The sequence below is a fragment of the Acipenser ruthenus genome, chromosome 1 (assembly GCF_902713425.1).
Source record: "Acipenser ruthenus chromosome 1, fAciRut3.2 maternal haplotype, whole genome shotgun sequence".
NCBI classification, from domain to species: Eukaryota; Metazoa; Chordata; class Actinopteri; order Acipenseriformes; family Acipenseridae; genus Acipenser; species Acipenser ruthenus.
The window spans coordinates 49,228,665-49,250,283 of record NC_081189.1 but is presented as its reverse complement, the minus strand read 5'-3'; the positions used below and the strand labels follow the sequence as shown (position 1 = coordinate 49,250,283).

Genomic DNA, 21,619 nt, shown 5'->3' with positions numbered 1-21,619 from the left:
TGTACACACCTGCATAGAAATGTTATTATTCATATTCCCCATTTGATTAATGTTTCAGTTACAGTAATATGACTCAATGATATATATATATTTTTAAATACCTGTAAGGATGTACGCAAACAATTAAATGTACAAAGACCAACAGTACAGTTCTTGTTCTGTCCATGTAGGTTTAATGATTGCACATCAAAGCCTAAAAGATGAGTAGCAATACTTCTTGGTACTACTGTAATAACTTAAAATAGTATTTACCATTAACTTTGGAGTACAGTTGGCACCCCACCTCCATGGAAAAGAATGAAAGAAAAAATATGTTTATAATATTACAGATGTTACTTTGAAGTTAGCCTATGAAAAAATATATTTGTGTTTGGGATGAATGACAATAATAAATGTGTGTGTGTGTGTGTGTGTGTGTGTGTGTGTGTGTATGCAATATTCATTGAAATGATCCCTGGAATTATCTGTTCGTTTTGATGCTTGATACTTTACTTTTTTGTTTATGAAATTGTCATGCAATCGGGGTGCTGGATGAGCTACCCTTGAGCTCTGCTTCATTATGAGTGAGGTACGCTGGATGAGCTACCCTCGAGCTGTGCTTCATTATGAGTGAGGCATGCTGGATGAGCTACCCTTGAGCTCTGCTTCATTATGAGTGAGGCACTCGAGGTAAGCTGGATGAGCTACCCTTGAGCTCTGCTTCATTATGAGTGAGGTACGCTGGATGAGCTACCCTCGAGCTCTGCTTCATTATGAGTGAGGTACACTGGATGAGCTACCCTCGAGCTCTGCTTCGTTATGAGTGAGGTACGCTGGATGAGCTACCCTCGAGCTCTGCTTCATTATGAGTGAGGTACACTGGATGAGCTGCCCTCGCACTCTGCTTCGTTATGAGTGAGGTACGCTGGATGAGCTACCCTCGAGCTCTGCTTCATTATGAGTGAGGTACACTGGATGAGCTACCCTCGAGCTCTGCTTCATTATGAGTGAGGTACACTGGATGAGCTACCCTCGAGCTGTGCTTCATTATGAGTGAGGCATCCACAATGAGGTAAGCTGGATAAGCCTCCTGTCTGCAGCTATGCCCCAATGGGACAAGCTCTAACCATTTAGAAAATAGAGTTTATGGAGCGCCACCTAGTGCCAACAAACGTCATTTAAAATAAATACAAAATTATGCACTACTATGCAGTAAACTACTAGGGCATGCACAATATCTGGTCTTTTTTGTAATTTTTAAAGCATGGCTGATAAGTAGATGACATATTCAACATTCTACTGTACATGGGTTGGAGCAAACTTCCCCTTATAATTGTTTATTTAACATAATAAATTCCTAACCTTAATCTGCATGCATAATTTGATAGTGTCGCTGCAAACTTAGGAAAACCTATAGCAGATCTCCAGGGGAAAGGTATGTGTATTTTTAAAAGAATTGATTGAAAACTGGGCTACCAGATGTGCACTTAATTACACAAAAATAAATCTGGGTATTTTTCAAGATGGATGTGTACCTCATCATGGTGTGAGAAAAGTATATGCCTTATCAAGTTAATACAGATGATAACAAACACTGTTTAGATAATTTGTTTATTGTCCTTAAAACACTGAAACAAGGACAGAAGTAATAATGTGAAGAAAAAAAAAACAGCTTGACAATTATCAAGCAGAACGAAGCGTTTGCGAATTACAATGTGTTCGAATTGTTGTTGGTTATTTAAAAACAGCTAAAGCCTAGTCTGAAACTTCCTAAAAGTCTGCAGTTTATTCTTTCAAGAAATGTAAAGTTTTGCAAGAAAAGTGCCTCAAGCTACTTATTTTATTTTTTAAATATTTTCTGCTGTTGTGATGGACCAAAACAATACAAAAAAATAAAATAAACAAGTTTGTCTGATTTTCTCTGATGCAACAGACATACATAGAATTGCATCCTTTTTGGCCCATTCTGCCAATTTTTCACTTCAAGAACCAGGATGGCAACAAACATTTTTTGCCTGATGCAAGCAGGATTGGACATAAACAGATTCATATTTGATTCAGCTTGTTAGGTTACAATGCTGTTTCTGTTTGCTTGTATGTGGGTAGATTAGCTTTTTGTGAATTTTGTATATGTTTATTTTTTTCTTGTCAGGCTTTTAAAGGGAGACTTCACAGTTTCAGCTCCTTCAGCATAGCCTCCCCCTTCAGACCAGCCAGGAGGTTGTTGGCTGCCAAGGCTGACATGGCGTTCCGGGTGGCAATGGTTGCACTGGCAATGTGGGGCAGGATAACTACAAAAAAGTATAATATTAACATTTTCCACTTTCAAAAGTATCCCATAATCTTATACTTGTTAGCAAACTGAATCTAAACAGGGTGCCATCAGGTTTTTGATTGCTAACCACTGCACAATAGTGTGACAAATCCACCACATCCATACAAAAATAGGATTCGCTCAGCCATTGTGACTACTACTGTACCTCAGTACCGTTTTCAATTCAACCAGTAAAACAGTACTGGTACACTGTTGCAGAAAGACAAATGCAAAATCTACCACAAGTTTATGTGATATATCAAATGTGCTGCCAGCTGCTGCTAGAGTTTTTGTTTTCTTTAGTCATTATCTTTGACTATGCAAGAAGAATCTGCACAACGTATTCAGAATCTTGGTCAGCATGGAACCTATATTTTTTAAAAGAAAGAAGATGAGTATGTGTGTATGTGTATATATATATATATATATATATATATATATATATATATATATATATATATATATATATATATATATATAATTTTTTTTTTTCTTTAATGGCCCTCCAAAATAATCTCTAAAAATGATGGAAAACCTGTAACTTCAAAATTCGTGCAGGATGCATTGTATTTAATACAATCAATATAAAAAATGTTTAGTTTTACTTTATCTTTTATCTTAAGAAATATCTGTTTAACTGTCCTAAGTTTGAGCCATCTTTCAAGGGTAAGCAGACATTTCATGCATGCAAATGGTGTATAGCACTGGAACTCACCGCAGTTCTTAAGTTCAAAAAGCGGGTGGTCAGTGGGTAGAGGTTCAGGAACAGTGACGTCCAGTCCAGCGCCTGCAATCTGACCGCTGGTCAAAGCATTGTACAGATCATCCTGGTTCACAACAGCACCCCTGCCCGGTAAATAGAACCACAAAGAATCAATCATTGTGTTATTACATAAAACAAACCAGCAAACTACAACTGAACTTACTGGGTCAAATATTTTGATTATTTTCACACTTTCCTTTAAACAAAAACATTCTGCCATCAACATTTTCAATCATTTAACAAGCACTTTATACATTTATTTTAAGGCATTTGAATCCAAGATTTTTAAAATACATTTTCTAGCTCTTTTATGTTAAATATGTTTTGTTATTCGCTACTTTCTAATGATTTTTTTTTCCAAATTCTCCAAAGATCAAGTAGTAATATTTTTTTTAGACTTAAGTTAGATTATATAAATGTATGCACATTCATTTTAATATACATATATTTATATCAGAGTTACATGTATACATATATATATAAACTGTGTTTACTTTTCTTTTTAAACAGCTGAAGGGCTTTTGCCCGAAACGTCCTGAAAATAAAAGATTTTTTAATCTTTCATATGCCTATATATATACAGTATATATATATATATATATATATTTACATTTACACATTAGTTGTTCTCACGTACACATTGATATACATGTTATACCATTATATAACAAATTATATATTATTAAAATAATAATACTTTCCACATTGAGAAAGCAATGTCGATTTCAGTTTTAAATTAATCATACATTTTTTAGAAGGGTGATTAAGCCATGGTGCTGATTTATGCTGGCCAGTACAGTCTACCTGCTGGTGTTGATAAATATGGATGTTTTCTTCATCTTGTTAAAGAGAGCACTGTTACAGATGCCCTGTGTCTCTGGCGTCAAGGCACAGCAAACAGCCAAGAAATCAGACTCTTTTGCCAGCTCATCCAGGGACACTAGAGGAGTATATTTAAAACAGAATCGATCAGTTTGATGTTAAAAATGTCATTAGTGATATCACTGTCAACTGAGACGGATCTACAACTTTGTGCATATCATGGTCCATATTGATGTACACACCTTAAACTCAAAGTCTGTATTCATGAACCTGTTCTATTAAAGAAGCCAACAGCAGTCTATATTTCATTATATACATTATTTAAATAACTCATTATTTGAAGCTTTGTTTATAGGGCCCTACAATCCTGTACTAAATCACACCATAATACAGTACAAAGGTATATACAAGCGCAGACAAAAGTATTGGCACCCTACACTCAATATATGATCATTTAAGAAAAACATGTTAAATACAAGCATTTAATGAACAATATCCACTAATTAATGACAAAGATCAAAACACAATTTCTGATAATTTAACAAACAATGTTTCAAATACTTGTTAATGACAAAAATATTGGCTTTACATTAAAATTCTGTACAAAATTTATATAACTCATTTTGAAATACAGGCTAACTTCACTATAACGAACCCTCCTGGGACCTGGAGAAATGTTTGTTATATCAGGGTGTTCACTATAATAGGGTTTGGCACGTTTCTGTAACAGAATAATGACAAAATGGCAAATTTGAATTGAACATCAATATAGTACTTTTATGAAGATTCGTTCACATTGATCAACATTAAAACGGTATTGTGACAAGGTACTCGTGTCACATGTGTGGGTAACCACATTGCAAGACAGAGGAATTGGAGTTGAAACGCCGGCACAGGTGCGCAGGATTTATTAAACACAAATCAGAAAGTAAACAAACGGGTCATGTGACGCTACCAACGATGGTAACGCACAGAGGACACATACAAGACAGGCAGGCAGCAAGTCTCAATCGAGCGCCCGTCTGTAAACAATCATTTCATCAACATAACTCCAAAAAGCACACAAAACAAACCCATTTCCACATATATACACCGCCACTAATTTCCCCTGTGGTATGTTTAAAAGAAAACAGTAAAGAAATTAAAAAGGAAAAAATGTACACTTACATGCTGAATACAGTAATTACAGTCCTTTCTCTTGAAAAAACTATCCAACGTAGATTGCTCCACACGCCCGTGGCCTGGTTGCAGTTTGTGTGAAGATGACTGACAGGCAATGATTGCATTCATCATGCATGATTTGTACTACAATAGGTCATCTTTAAATTAGCATTACCTTTGAATTAGTCAACCATGGTCTTTGTTTTCACTGAGAGAATAACACACTTGACACTGGAGAAAGTTCAGTGTCAGTCAGTACTGAGATCGTTGTATCCGGGTCGATCCTGTACATGATCGTTCTAATAGGGCTAATTTGGATAAAAAAAAATTGGTTCTTGCTGTTGAGATCGTTAAAAACGGGTGTTCATATAAAAGAAGGTTTCGTTATATAGAAGTTAGGCTGTATAGGGGAAAGCCTTCCATGAAGAAAATCTTGTACCTACAGTTAAACATGGAGATGGTTTGAGCGTTTTATGGGGTTGTTTTAGCAGTTCAGGGATGACTGGAGACATTGGGGTGATTGAAGATTGAATGAATGCAGCCATGTATAAAAAACATTCTACAACGTACATTGATACCACCTGCTTGTAGGCTGTTTATCTTTCAACACGGCAATGACCCAAAGCATACGACAAAGTCAACTCTGGTTGAAGTCAATTTTTGAAGACGACAAGTTCCCTTTCAACTCAAGTAGGGAATATTAACCATTACAAAATGGGTGTTCCCTTTTAAGACACCCGAACGCCCCCACGAGCATAAACTCACTACTCACCCTGACAGTATCGTAATTTTCCTTTTCAGCCTAACCTGATTCACATCAGAGAGTTTATAAGTAAATCCTCCTGATTATTTTCGTGCTCCTTTTTTAGTAATTGCTTTAAAAAAGTGCAGAATTATTACGGAATCGCTATAAATATTATGTTATTATTTCTAGCGTGTTTTCTGTATGTTTTCTGTATATTCTGCGTTTTCAGCTAGCACTGGTTAAGTCCCACAGACGCCCTGGTTTCTGCCCAGACCGGCCTACTCACCGCTCCAGCACAACGGAGCAGCCGAGTACCACCTCCTCTCTCCGCTCCACCATCACCGGGACTGGGTCCGAGACCTTATAGACCAATGACCCCAAATGGGCAACCTTGTCTCCCCTCCATGGAGACCAAGGTTGACCCCCAGCTGGGGTAGAGTTGCTGCCCCTGCCCCATTGTCATACCAGCAACGGGACAGATATTTAACCTCTGCTCCCCCCTTTCCCCCTACCTGTTTTAGATGCCAACAGCTGGGACACCAAGCCAAGTCATGCCCATCTGCGATGGAGTGTGATGTGGCGACGTACAATTGGGCATCAGAAGTGGGTAAGCGAGGGGAAAATGGTCGGGAGGGGCCTTGTATTATTAATGTGGTTTTGGGAAATATGAAAACCAATGCGTTAGTGGACACAGGGTGTGAGCAGATCTTAATTCGGACAGCTCTCTTGGGCGGTGTGTCGTGGCAGCCACAAGATCAGGTGGCTATCTCTTGTATCCATGGAGACAAGGCGACATACCCCACAGTCAAAGCATACTTATCGGTAGGACCGATAAAACGTCACCTAGTAGTTGGGGTGGCGGAAAGGCTACCACACCCAGTAATTATGGGCCAAACTATAAAGAATTGTTGAAATTAATGGCAGTCTCGACTGCACACATACTCATGGTAGAAAAGAAAGAAAGGGAAATATTTGGTAATGTTTTTCCCTTTCAAAAGAAAATGGTTTTCCCCCCTTTTTCGTCCAAGAAAAACAAATAAAGAGAGACGTATACGAAAATGGGAGGGAGCATTAATGAGACGAGGCTGGGGTTTGGTGGGAGAATGCTCCAATGGTAACAAACAAACAAAAAAGGGGGTCGGAACGCAGTGTGACCGAGAGGGCGAGGTTACTGGGCCATCTAGGGCAGATGTTACTCCCGCCCCTCGGTATACCAGACACATGGCACTCAAGTGCAGACATAGTGTGGGGTGAAAACAACGACCCCTCACCAGTGCACACTTAGGGACAGGTCCGGTCTGTTGAAGGTAAAGATGTTGAAGGTGCTGGGGCCCTAGTATTTCCACATTTCATTATCAAGGGGCAATTACTGCACAGGGTAAACCTTGCCACGGGCACAGGACAGCCTGTAACACAATTATTGGTTCCCCCGTCTTGTCGGTCTGAGGTCATGAGGCTGGCGCATGATATCCCTTTTGCGGGGTACTGCGGAGCTGACAAAACAAGGGAACAAATATTGGCTTGATTTTATTGGGTAGGACTTCATAATGATGTGTTGAAATATGTACCCCCATGCCCAGACTGCCAGCGAGTAGCACCGTGTCAAGTGTGCCCTGCCCATTTGGTTCCACTGCCGGGTATACGCATATATTAGTGGTGGTAGATTATGTAACGCGATACCGGGAAGCAGTTCCATTGCAGATTATGGCTAGAGTAGGGATCCCCAAGGAAATCTTGACTGATCATGGTACTAACTTTCTGTCTAACATATTACAGCAAGTTTACAAAATACTAATAATACGTCCCATCAGGACATCTGTTTATCATCCACAGACGGATGGTTTAGTGGAACGTTTCAATCAGGCCTTAAAGCAGATGCTGAGACGATTTGTAAACCAAGAGCAAAAACATTGGGCATCGCTTCTCCCCTACCTCCTTTTTGCATTGAGAGAGGTGCCGAAGAATTCGACAGGGTTCTTTCTCCCCCTGTGAGATCTTGTACAGCTGACAGCCTTGCGGCATCCTCGATCTGTTGAGAGGGGTGGGAGGAGCACAAAGGCTCGTCCAAAAATGTAGTGCAGCATGTGCTCCTACTAAGAGATCGCCTGGATTTGGTCGGTCTTTTGGCCCAGGACAATCTCAAATCGTCTCTGCACCGGCAACAGCAGTATTACAACAAAAATTTCCTGAATTTGAACCTTTCGACCAGGAGACAAAATAATGCTGCTGCTTCCCTCCTCCGAATTGAAACTATGTGCTAAATGGCAGGGGCCATATGAATGTTCTGTGATAAGTGTGTGGGGGGGGTGGGGGTGGTGCTGTGGTGCTGGTGACGTAGCAAGATTTGCCACTGACCCAGACTTAAGGGCTATGCACACCGGAAGCGAAGCAAACAACACAAATATAGCACGAGTACATAGAAAAAAAAACACTGTAGCTAGTCATGAAAAGAAAATACTGTCTGCTTTTGCTCCTTTTGTGGCGACGAAATAAAACACACAAAAAAAGAAATAGTCTGGGTACACCACACACTAAACAAATGACATTTAACAGTCAATGTTTATATGTGATCTAGTTTAACATGTAAGTCATTCAAAAAGAATACATTTACACATATTTCTTTGTAAATACTGAGAATTAGTTTAATATACTTTTTTTTTTATTGATTTTCAGTTTTAATAAAATCTTCAGTTAGTGTGTAAATGTGATTATTATTATTATTGGTCAACATTATTAAAACAAAGAAGCGTCTTTACAGAAATACGAAACCAGCGTGTGGTGCTCCCCGTCACTTTGACCAAAATTAAGGTGAAATAAATAGACATACCATCAATTTCCAATTGTTGTGTAATTTCTTACCATATGGTGTCTTTCTTTGTATTGTCTTTATAACCACTGACACTGGCATTATAATTTTTTTTACTTTAATAATTACATTCCCATTGATGTCCATTTCTCTTTTATTTCTGTGGTAATTTCTGTGTGAACGAGACAGTGATAGTGGGTGCGTTCACGACACTTTTTTGCCGGCTAGAATGCGTAACGCCACGGTCTGTGCAGACAGAGCGTGGACAGCTTTGGTAGATGAACAACAGTTCTGAGCAGAACCAAAATGAAGGTGGTGTTGAGAGAAATTCCTATCGCAGAAGAAGTGGATGCAATCGAAGTTCCCTTTGTGCTCCACCAGCTTCATAATTTACAGCATGATCAGAAAAAGTATAGTAATAGTAGAAACAGTCCCTGGTATAAAGAGATAATATAAACATATGTTTTGTGAGGTGAGACAAATTAATGAGTATTATAACGTCTCTCTCACAAAGGGGTTGTTAGACAGTACTGTATTTTGATCTGGGACAAAAATATTTCAAATACTTGCACATATGGTCACATATCTCACTTCAACTACCTGTTATTAAAGCTGATTTATTCTCCTTAATTCAAAGTAGGTTATTCTCTGTCTCTGATAGCCTTTCATCAATAACACCTGCTGAAAATAACAGAGCTGTTTTCGGTTCATTTCAACCGTTTAGCATTATTTTATATGTTTAAACCTTTAGAATAAATATCTGAATATTTGAAAAGTACAATAACTGTGTGGAAAAAGAGTCAAATCATTTTAATTTGTATTACAAATCATTCATAAGATAATTAATGACATGACTCGAAGGCGATTCACACCCCCTGACTAGATGGCAGTAGCACATGCAGTGAGGATTGTATCTGGTTGCTTACACACTTCTTTGTCAGCCAACGCTCGTCTATTGTTTTGAGCTGCGGCTGCTCCAGTACTCTTGAGAAGCTGCGCGGCTGTGCAGACTTTTAAGCCTGTGGATGCGTGACCTGGTGACGTCTTTTCCGGCTGAGTTTACGCAGAAGAAAAATTTGGACAGGTTTTCCACAGAATCTGTGCAGACTTAGCAAAGTCTGCGTATCGTGAACGCACCCAGTCTGACAGCCTCTCCTTCGACTCTGTCCGAGTAATGACGTGTTGTGTACAGAAACATAGAAGGCTTGCGCAGACAAACCGTCAGTTTGAGACGACAAGGCAATTCTATCTTTGGAGTAAGGGGGGAGTTTGCGTAGCAGCTACAGGAATATACATATATTGTAGTGATCTCGGCAGGCTGCATCACACAGGGCGAAGCAATCCACACACAGGAGAGTGCATGCCGGGGTACCTGCATCCCACATCTAACACCAATCTAGCGATCTTGGGTTCGCGCCCGCCCTCCGCCTGTATGTGGATTGCCTCGCCCTGTGTGATGCGCCTGCCTCCATTAACCGAGATCGCTACAATATATATATATGCATTAAAATATATAAGAACATAAGAACATAAGAAAGTTTACAAACGAGAGGAGGCCATTCAGCCCATCTTGCTCGTTTGGTCCCAAATTAAAATATATATATTTTCATTTATCTACACATCCTACCCCACAACTTCCAAATGAAAAAATATTCTAGAAATTTGTAGAAAATTAATTAAAAATAAAAACTGAAATAGCTTGGTTGGATAAGTGTCCACCCCCCTTGTAATAGCAATCCTAAATTAGCTCAGGTGTAATCAATCGCCATCAAAATCACACACCAAGTTAAGTGGCCTCCACCTGTGTTAAATTGTAGTGATTCACATGATTTAAGGATAAATTCAACAGTTCCCGTAGGTACCCTCTGCTGGGTAGTGCACTTCAAAGCAAAGGCACCAAGACACTTTCAAAAGAACTCCGGGACAAAGTTGTTGAAAGGCACAGATATATATATATATATATATATATATATATAAAGTTTGGTTGTCCCTTATTCTAGTATTACTTTTTAGTTGTCTTTACTCCACATTGCAAAAAACTGCGTCAATATCTTTCTTCAAAATTGCAAAAATGTTACTGCATGAAAAACTAGTAGAAAATTTAGCAAATTAGCAAAATGATACCAAATATATACGTTACCTAACTTCAAGCCTTGAAACATTGTTTACTATGAGGCTTGTATGAGAATAAAAAAAATAAACTTAAAAAAATAAAACCGTTTTTGCAAGTTACTTTAAGACATGTATTCAAAAGGTTGTTTTAAGCGAGTTATTCATTTTTTTCTTTTTTAAAATGTAATTATTAATATATTTTTGTAATGTAAAGTACTGAGACATTTTTTGATGTAGCACAAGGCAAGGATTTGTCAAGTTATAAAGTGTCCATGTTTCTTTTCTACTACAAGTCACTTACAAATATTATATTATTAGTTTTAAAAAGCTACAATTACAAAAATATTACTTACCACACATGTGTTGGTCAAGCAAGTCCATATTTGGAAAAATGTATTTGCAGGTCAACCATGTTTTAACCTCCAGCGAGGCACCTCTGAGCTTGACTAGCGTTACGAAGTGCTCGCAAAGTGCACATTGTTCAATAGGAAAAGCCACGAATCCACTCAGTAGGGGGTGGGACAGTCAGTGCTGCATTGTCTAGTTTTCAGCATTGGAGGTAAACTACCAAAAATGGACGACAAAGCAAAAAATGCTAAGTACATTTCGGCTGATGATCGTGTCAAGATATTTCCCAAAGAAACTGTACATGCAGATGGAGGTAATTGTTTTTCACATCTTGTTATGTGTCTTTGGAGTTTAGGTCCAGTGCCCCCCCCCCCCCAGTTTCAGATTCTAAATTGATTCAGTACAATCAGCTTCCAGTTCTAGCGGTAGATGCCCGCTGTAATGTCTCAGCACCAACTGTGAATCAAATTTAAAATCAATCCGTGCAAGTGCTGGTTTTTTCATTTTGACTTGCTGTATTTTTAAGTGAAGTTCACTATTGGACAGTAAATACAAAACAAGACACAATTGGTCCAAATTAATTTTATTATCCACCAAAACCAGCCAAACAATACTTTGCATCGATGAAAGCAGCCAATCCTGTACCTGCAACTGCCAAGAGCCAATCATAGACTGTCAGTTTGACACAGACACAGCATCTTTCAACAACAAAGTGAGACGCGGACAGTTCTGTAATATTGCTCCATTCATATGTGGATTCAGGGGAGAAAGGTTTTGGCTAGAAGGTAGAAACATGGTGAGTTAGGAGGCATTTTAGAGTGGTATTTAATGAGAGATTGTATTGGTAGTTCAGACTCCATCGTACACGGACTGTCCAGTAATTGCTCCGTTCATTCCTCAGGCAATGTCCAGATTATAAATAGGGGTTTAAAACCCTAACAAGTTAATAAAACATTTAAATTGGTGTACTAAGTGAAAATTGTTTTTCTATGTCATCCTTGTTTTTTATTTTAAAAAAATGTTTAGGACTATTTTCTCAGAACGTCTTTACTCAGCGGAAAGGTACCCGACAAATCAGTACAAGCTCAATGTAAATTTAGGTTTTAAGGTGTTTTTTTAAAAAACAATGGTAAAATAATTTTCTAATAAAGATAGTGCCCTCTCAATAATGGCTGTACCGTGTGATAGTTGACCTTGTTGACCTTGACTTTCGTTAGTGCCCTCGCTTTCGACTCGGGACGTATAACTCCAGTCGTGGTCAACTATCACACGCAGAGCCATCATCGACGGGCAGTATTGCTTAAATAAAAAAAATCTATGAGAAATCATTAATCAAATCAAATTAAAGTAAAGCACAATAATAATAATAATTTAAAAATGTCTAGCTGCTTCTGGTGTTTGGAAACCCCTTTGTAGGGCCGCCTTGTCAGATTGTTTACATAAGCGTCTGCTTTTTGTATTCAGTATTGAACAGTCAGGTGAAAGTAAGCATTATATGTACATTCGTTACTTTACCTTAATTTGGTGTGTGTGGGAATCTGTTTATTGCAATCTCTGTAGAGGGCCTGCTCACTGTATGATTGTATTCGTTTCAAGTATTGTTGATCAGACACCTTGTTGTTGCTAATGCGGTAATAATAATTTAAAAGAAAAACATTTTTTTCCTGAAAGAGCTGTGGTAATTCGTGCTGTGTGGATAGTTCATAATATTGTGCTGTCATATGATTTATTTATTTATTTATTTATTGTCATCACAGTGGAGTAAAATAGTAGAGAATACAAGTTAATTGATTTGTCTTTTCCAAAATGAGCCCGCCCTAAGTAAGTGGATCCCCCCCCCCACATTGCCGCTGGGCCTGAATCTGGGGTTTCAGATCACTTAAAAAACACAAATGCCATTTAGGACTTTAAAAGTTGGAACCATATATTGATAGGAATTGTATTAACAATTATAAACAGTCTTCACACCCTCTCGGAAAAGCATAGGCCCTCGTCTCAGCAACTGGACAAGGAACACCTAATTTCCAGAAACCTGCTACTGCTGTCCAAGCTTAGTGGACAAGCAATAGGCAGAAAACTGGCTGCATTGGTGGCTGCGCACATACAGCTCTGGCTCTCCCGGTCACTCCAGGCCACACATTTGGTACCACGGTAGACGAGATGCTACAGCAATCTCACCATGCAAGGGAGTCCACCAAGGAATTGGTATGCCTTCTCCCTAAGAGACCGCCTCCACCATGTAAACCTTCAGAGGAAACCTGTACAAAAGGGTTCTCCCACCTCAGGTGGTACCGCCAGTAGGCAGTCCGCAACTGCGTTCCGCGGAGGCAAGCGTCTTTTCAAGCACCCTGTGCCTAGGCAACAGGCGCAGGCTGCACCTCAGGCGAAGCAGTAGCCCTGGGACATTGCTGCCACAAGCCCAGGGCTCATTCACCAGAAGCCATTTGGACTACTGGGAACAGTGCAACACAGACCCCTTGGTGCTCAATACTGTGCAAACTGGTTACTCTCTCCAGTTCCAACACGGCCCCCCTCCTTTCCGGGGTGTGACAAGCCTCCGCTCAGGTGGCTCAGGAGGTAACAGCAGGCCATTTGCATAGTTGCATTCTTGCTGGGGGGTTCTACACCCGTTTTGGCATCAGAAAATACCTGGATGGCAGCCTCAGACCGGTCCTCTATCTCAGGCAGGTGAACATGTATCTGTCAGAGGCAGTTCAAGATGCTGACTTTATAACGTCTGTTGCAGTCCAACAGGTTAGGTGACTGGTTCACCACGGTGGACCTGAAGGACGCCTATTTCCACATCCCATCAAACCAGCGCACAGGAAATACCTGAGGTTCGCCTTTCAGGGAAAAATCTACCAGCGTTCTGAGAGTAACTGCCTGCTTAAAGCTGTTTCAGCTCGGCAGGGCACTACCAGTCGTGGTTTTCCAGAGGCTTCTGGGCTTGATGGCAGCAGCATCAAACACCCTCCCACTGGGTCTTTTGCATATGCGCCCCTGCAGGTTTGGTTCAACCGCATGGCTTGTCAGCTGGGTTTGAGACACGTGCTCGTCCGTATGGACAACACGTCTGTGGTGTCCTACATAAACCACCAAGGTGGTTTGGGATCACCCAGTCTCCATCACGTGGCCCACAAACTTCTGTTATAGGCACAAGTGAACCTCACTCCAGGCAGTTCACCTACTAGGAGTGACCAACTGTGCTGCTGACCTTCTCTCTAGGGGGGTCTCCAGTGGCGCAGAGTGGAGACTCCATCCTGAGGTCGTGAGCCTCATCTGTCCCTCCTGGGACTACGTGGAACCAGCAGCTCTGTGCACTTATAGTCCAAACAGTGTAGGGATCTGAACAACTCTGGAAGTTAATTAAGTCTTTTGTTAGTTGGTGGTTTCGTTCCTTTTCTAAAACCACTTGTTTCTCTCTCTCACAGATTATACTCCGCTGCTGGAGAAAACGTGTATAAAAACCACAGTGCTTATTCCTCCCGTTACACTTCGTACTAACCTGGCTTTTCTGCCGAAAACAATCTCGGCTTTCCATATTAACCGATCTGTGGAATTGGAGGCTTTCCATCCCCCTCCTTTCCAGTCTGACAGGGAGCGTCAGCTCCATACGCTCTGCCCAGTGTGGGCATTAGCGTATTATGTGGACAGAACCAAAAGCTGGAGGCACAACAATTATTTGTCTGTTACAGAGATAAGTCATAGGGACAGGCTCTGTCTAAACAGCATCTATCCAAATGGATAACAGGTGCAATATAGACTTCTTTTGAACTGGCTAACGTGCCCCCCCCCCGAAGCTCACAGGCCATTCCACCAGGGGTCAGGCGACTTCATGGGCTTTGTTCCAAGGTGCATCTGTCCAGGAGATATGCAATGCAGCGGTTTGGGCTTCCTCCCATACGTTTGCCAGGTTCTATCAGAGGAGCTGAATGTTGTGGACCTGCAGAATCCTGGATTTGGCACAAGAGTACTGAGGACAGCTTCCCAGTCCACCCTCATGACATAACATTAGAGGTGAGTCCATTCTAATGTTTCAGTTACTGGAAGATTGTTGTAGCACAAGCGTTTGCTTAGCTTGTAGCTCAGTGTTGTATATGGGCAGCAGTGTGGAGTAGTGGTTAGGATTCTGGACCAGAGGGTTGTGGGTTCAATCCCAGGTGGGGGACACTGCTGCTGTACCCTTGAACAAGGTACTTTACCTAGATTGCTCCAGTAAAAACCCAACTGTATAAATGGGTGATTATATGTGAAAATAATGTGATATCTTGTAACAATTGTAAGTCTCCCTGGTTAAGGGTGTCTGCTAAGAAATAAATAATAATAATACCATGTCCTTGCGCCAGATTGGGTATACTCATATAGCATTAAGGTGGGTCCTTACAAATGTTCTTATTCCTGCTACACTGGTATTTGATTCAGACACAAGATGGCTTCAGCTTGTTCGCTGTATTTAAAATTTTTTTTTTTTTATGTATGCTCCATGTCCTTGCGACAGTTTGGGTATACTGACCCATTTCCCTACTTGAAATGGAACATTAGGTTATTATCATAACCCTGGTTCCCTGAAATAGGAATATTAACCATTAACTTTGAGGTTGCAGTGTCCTTGGTTGCAGTTCTTGAAGGAAAATGGCGATACTGTCAGGGTAAGTAGTGAGTTTATGCTTGCGGGGGTGGAGCAGCACTACGTCACCCTCCTCTGACAAGTGTCTTTGGTATGAAGTTTTCAGGTTCTGGTGTCTTAAAGGGGAACACCCATTTTTTAATGGTTAATATTCCTATTTCAGGGAACCAGGGTTATGATAATAACCTAACGATAAAAGTTCTGGAATGTTCTTCGCAATAACCAGATTGTTTGTTAACTACCAGAAATTGTATATTTCGTCTTTGTCATATTATTTATATCCTGACAAATGAAGGCAGAGCATTCCATAAGAAAAAGCCTACCTCCCGTGTTGCTTTTGTTGACCCGAGGAATAACCAGTAGCCTCACATCCTGTAATCTCGGAGTGTGGTTTGGAAGATACAGGGTCAGTAACTCCTGCAAATAACTAGGTGCTAATCCATTCAGGGCCTTGTAAGTTAACAGCAAAATCTATACTGCACAGACAGCCAGTGTAAAGAGGCCAAAACAGGGGTAATATGTTCACTTCTCCTGGTTTTAGTCAATTCTAGCGGCGGTATTCTGAACAAGCTGCAAGCGGGATACCACATGTTTTGGGACACTAAAAAAAAGTGCATTACAATAATCAATTGTAGATGAAACAAAGGCATGCCTTAGTCTCTCAGCATCAGATACTGAAATAATTGGTCTAAGTTTGGCTATATTTCTCAAATCGTAAAAAGATACTTTAGTAACTTCCCTAATATGAGTCTCAAATGAAAGATCAGAAATCGAAGATGACCCCTAACTCTAGTTTAAGTTTTAATGAGAGACTGCAAAGGTCACGCTCATGTAATCCCACATTTCCTTTTAGTTGGTTCTGTGAGTCCACCTAACCTCTATTTTATCTCAATTCAACATTAGAAAATTCTGTGACATCCAATGCTTGATGTCTGTAAGGCAAATAGCTAATAACATTCAGGCAGAGAAATTTCTGGCTTTAGGGACAAATATAGCTGGGCACCATCAGCATAGCAATGGAAGTTCACTCTGTGTCTGCGGATAATGTCACCTAATGGTAGCATATATAATGAAAACAAGAGACCTAAAATGCCGATTTTACCTCCTCACTAGAGACAAACTGAAATCTATCAGAACGATAAGATTTGAACCAGGATAGGACAAGGCCAGACAGTCCTACTGTGCTTTCAAGATGATTCAGTAGGATGGAATCGTCTACAGTATCAAAGACAGCACTTAGAACTAGAAGAATTAAAACTGATGGAAAGCCCGAGTCACAGCTTATCAGCAGATCATTTATAACTCTGACAAGGGCCGTCTCGGTACTATGTGCAGCATGAAAACCAGACTGAATCTTCTCGAATATACCATTAGAGTTCGAAAATTTTTGAATTTGCAACAACTCTCTCTAGAACCTTATCTAAGAATGGTAGGTTGGAGATTGTCCTAGTTATTGTTTAAGCATAGGCTTTACCACAGCTACCTTAAGTGCTTCTTCTCTCGTATACTTCATATTTCGTCTCCCTCTCTACCCGTCATCAATGCGACGAAGCCACTCAACAGCTTCTTCATTGACACTGGCCAAGTCCTCATCTTGGATTTGTGGATGTGCTACACATTCTAGGAGGTGGTCAGCTGTCTGCAGTGCATCACCACAGTTACACATTGGACTGTCCTTCAAACCCATCTTATAGAGTGTGGCACTGAAGTGTCCAGCGCCAGAGCGAGTCCTATTTAGTTTAGTCCATGGTTTCGGGGAAGCTTGTACCCAAGTGGATAAGATGTTGAGCTACCTAGAAAACACTTGAGATGAGACTCAGCATCATCCCAATTTTTGTGGTGTTTTTCACGTGCCCATAGGGTGCTGCTCCCACTTCCACACTGTTGCAACAGTCCTTTTGCCTCCTGTCTGAAGGTGTTTCTTGACTTTAGCCTCTCATATATGGGTTGCTCCACAACTTCATGAAGCAGGTGCTCCTGGTTTTGTTTAGCAAGATCAAGAGTTATCTTCTGCCTTCTTAGTTGTGGAGGTAGTCTGCCTGATAGTTTTGGCAGCATGTTGCCAGGAGTGTATGTTACACACCCAGTAACTATTCTCATTGCTGAATTTATTTTTCAACTTTCTTAATGTGGCTACTGTGCCCACATGCTTGACAGCAGTATTCAGAAAAACCTTAAGTGCTGAGAGAACTATAAGAGAGGAGTGAACCATTTATAATTTATAAAATGTGGGTATTAATAACACCAAGAACATCTTAATAGTTTTGTAGGAATAAGCTCAAGAGAGCATGTAGATGCTCTCATATGTTGAACTAGCTCTGGTGATTAAGGTAATCAAAGAAAAAGCCCCCAAAGTAGCCTTAATAGGTGTAGTTGGTAAAATTGTGCTGGAGTCCTCCTTCATAGAAGGTGTCTATGGAATCTCATTTCTGATATCTAGTATTTTATTTTTTAAAGAAATGTAAGAAGTCATTACAGCTGTGTCAAGGGTAGGACTATTAGAGAAAGGATTAATTAATTTATCTAGGGTAGCAAAAAGAAATCTAGGATTACACCGTGTAACAATTTTTTTGTTACATAAAATGGCTATTATTCCCCACAAACTTTGCTTTTGTGACCAGGACAGTGATATTTTGAAATTTACCTATTTTCCAGAACATTCCAGATAGATTCAGTGCTGAGTAAACTTGGAGTAACTTCTAGAACTTTCTAGAACTTTCCAGTAATATAAATAGTAGTATAAATACAGGGGCCTTAATTATTATTATTATTATTTATTTCTTAGCAGACGCCCTTATCCAGGGCGACTTACAATTGTTACAAGATACCACATTATTTTTACATAAACTGGAGCAATGTAGGTAAAGTACCTTGCTCAAGGGTACAGCAGCAGTGTCCCCACCGGGGATTGAACCCACAACCCTCCGGTCAAGAGTCCAGAGCCCTAACCACTACTCCACACTGCTGCCTTAAGCCCACCAGTTCAGTTTAGTTCCAGCTGCCTAAGGGGATACATATCTGCATTTTTCTGATGTGGCATCAAGGTCATAGGAGACTTCAAAATGGTGGCATTCCTGATGGGTCTCCAAGGCGGTTTTACCAAGTTTACCTGCTATCTTTGCCTTTGGGACAGCAGGGACACCAAGGCGCACTACCACAGGCGGGACTGGCCACAGCGGACCGAGTTCTCTGTGGGGAGGAACAACGTCAAGTGGGAGCCACTGGTGGACCCCCGGAAGGTGCTAATGCCACCACTGCACATCAAATTGGGCCTTATGAAACAATTTGTCGGAGCTATAGATAAGGAGTTGGCAGCCTTCAAGTACCTTCAAGACTTCTTCCCTAAGCTGTCTGAGGCAAAGGTCAAAGCCGGTGTCTTCGTCGGACCACAGATAAAGAAGATCCTGGAGTGCAATGAATTCCCCAAGAAGCTCACTAGTAAGGAGAAAGCGGCTTGGAACAGCTTTGTCGCAGTGGTTCGGGGCTTCCTGGGCAATCACAAGGCCGAAAACTATGTGGAGCTGGTTGATACTCTTGCATCCATCCATTTGCATTTCTTCCGTCTGATGATGTAGATATCCTTCTGCCTGGTGTTGATGGCTGAAGTGTAATGCTGGCTCCAGGGATCATCTTATTTTGCCTCCCCAGCGTATCAGCACACACAACAGCTGCAATGCTGGCTCTGGGGATCAACCACAGTGCGGTCTCCCAGCGCATCAACATGACAACTGTCTGGATTGAGCTAAGTAGGGTACTTCTCTGGGGTCTTCAAGTGGGCAACTTCCATCATCTGTGTTTCGTCACCTAGCCCACGACACCTCAAGAGGGCTCGACGGTGATTCTGGCGTCCCAGCATCACCCCCCTCCGTCCCCCACCTAATTCAACACAGCTTACTTATCCGTACATCAGTGTTTCTTTCTTTCTATTGTGCTTGAGATCCCCAACCAGAATCTTTCCATCTCAACCACAACCAGTTGCTGCACCTCTCTGCTGCTTCAGATAAGTTCTTCACTGCGCGACACAACTCTTGGCCACTGAATCCAACGTCTCTGAGAAACCGGGTTGTAGAGTGTACCACAAATCCTCGACAACCCACCTCCACTGGGTAAACCTGGACTCTCCATCCTCGCTGTTCCGCTTCAGCGGCTAGTTGAGCATACCACAGTTTCTTCCTCTCATCTACAGCATCCTCCCATGGCACTGTTAACTCTACCAGGTGAACAAGGTGTGCTGATCCAGACCACAAGACAATATCTGGTTGAGGGTTAGTGGTAGCAATCTCAGGTGGAAAAACAAGCCGTTGACCAACATCTGCCAGCATTTCCAGTCTCTAGCAGCTTCCAGTTGTCCTGGGCAAGGCTTGGTTTTAACACCTTTTCTTGGCGGTTGCTCTCCTGGATGGAGGAATGTTGTATTTTGTGTGTAATGTTTTGATGGAACTGGTAGCAACTTATTTGTCATGCTGAGCTTGTTTTCCAATGCTAAGGAAACATCACAGCACCTGGTCATGGTGCCAAGTAAACCTTCGCAAAGACCCACCTTACATCCTGTCAAAACATGCCTTAATGTTGCAGGTGATGAACACAAAGGACATGAGTGATCCTCTCCTACCCAGAGGTTTAGGTTATGTGGTGATGGGAGATCATCATATGTTGACCTGATGAGGAAACTGATCCTGCTCTGTTCCATTGACAATAGGTCTTGCCAGCTGACCTTGCGTTGTTCCACACTCTCCCATCTCCCCTGCTTGGCCTGGGAAACGGCCTTTGTGCACCTCATCCTTTCCTCCTTCTTTTGCACCTCGTTGACCACCAGCTTCCTCTGTTGAGCTGGGGCTGCCTTGTGCCATGTAGGAGGAGCTGAACTGAGATAAAGACCCCCTCTTCCATGCTGAACTGATATCACCGATTCGAAGGGCAGCCTTTGCATCTTCCACGGCTTTCTTTGCTTTCTTCCAGTTTTCAACACAGGCGCTGCCTCCCTTACACATTTGTTGCGTGACTCTACTAATGTCATTTCCAGTCGGACCTTGGCGCACTTAAACTCCTCGGTTAGAGCGGAGACTGGTAGCTGCAGTATTCCTTTACCATAAAGTCCCACTCTGCTGAGGCAGCATGGAACTCCCAACCATTTCCTGACGTATGAACTGATTAAAGCTTCCACATTCTCTACAGTTGGGGGGGTGGCTGGGGGAGGGCTTAGGTTGGCCAGGGTGTCCTCGGCTCACCGCACACCAGCGACCCCTGTGGTCTGGCCGGGCGCCTGCGGGCTTGCCTGTAAGTTGCCCAGGGCTGCGTTGTCCTCCGACGCTGTAGCTCTGGGTGGCTGCATGGTGAGTCCGCAGTGTGTAAAAAAGCGGGTGGCTAACGGCACACGCTTCGGAAATTATTGGGCACTAAAAAAAATTATTGGGCACTATTGGGGAGAACATAACAAAAAACTAATTGGCGACTACTAAATTTAAAAAAAAAAAAAAAAGACATGAGAAAACTTAACAGCAGTTGAAGAATAAATTACCCAGGATTTAAAGGTACAGTCCACGATCTTTGTAGATACTGGCAGATTCACCTCAAAAAGAATGGCAAGATGATCAGAAATAGTAAGATCTAGGGTTATGACGTTCTTAACAGCTAAACCATGAGAAATTACCAGATCTAAAGAATGGCCACGATCATGTGTAGGACCTTTGCCATGCAGGATATAATCTAAGGAATTCGGTAGCCTCAAAAATTCCAAGGAGTTAGAATCAGAATCAATGTCAACATGAAGGTTAAAATCACCCAATAAAATTGGTGGCTAATGCTCACTAAATGCTTTCTGGAATCATCTTATATTAAGTATAGGGCCAATACTTTTCTACATGTTATTAGGTTATGGTGACTCTTTTTCACAATTAAAGATTTTTTTTTTATATTCTTTGCAGTAATATATTCATGCTACT

The 21,619-nt window shown here is 41.2% G+C and overlaps 1 protein-coding gene across 1 annotated transcript in view; it reads right to left on the bottom strand.

Moving 5' to 3' along the window:
- Nucleotides 1–1,576: 1,576 nt before the first annotated feature.
- The window catches only part of LOC117420848 (glyoxylate reductase/hydroxypyruvate reductase-like), a 37,356-nt gene continuing 17,313 nt past the window's right edge, over nucleotides 1,577–21,619 (bottom strand). The window contains exons 7-9 of the mRNA XM_034034540.3: nucleotides 3,861–3,996; nucleotides 3,009–3,139; nucleotides 1,577–2,270 (exon numbers count right to left, since the gene is read on the bottom strand). Of these exons, the coding sequence (XP_033890431.2) occupies nucleotides 2,149–2,270; nucleotides 3,009–3,139; nucleotides 3,861–3,996 (389 nt within the window). The 3' untranslated portion in view covers nucleotides 1,577–2,148. The remainder of the gene's footprint in view (nucleotides 2,271–3,008; nucleotides 3,140–3,860; nucleotides 3,997–21,619) is intronic.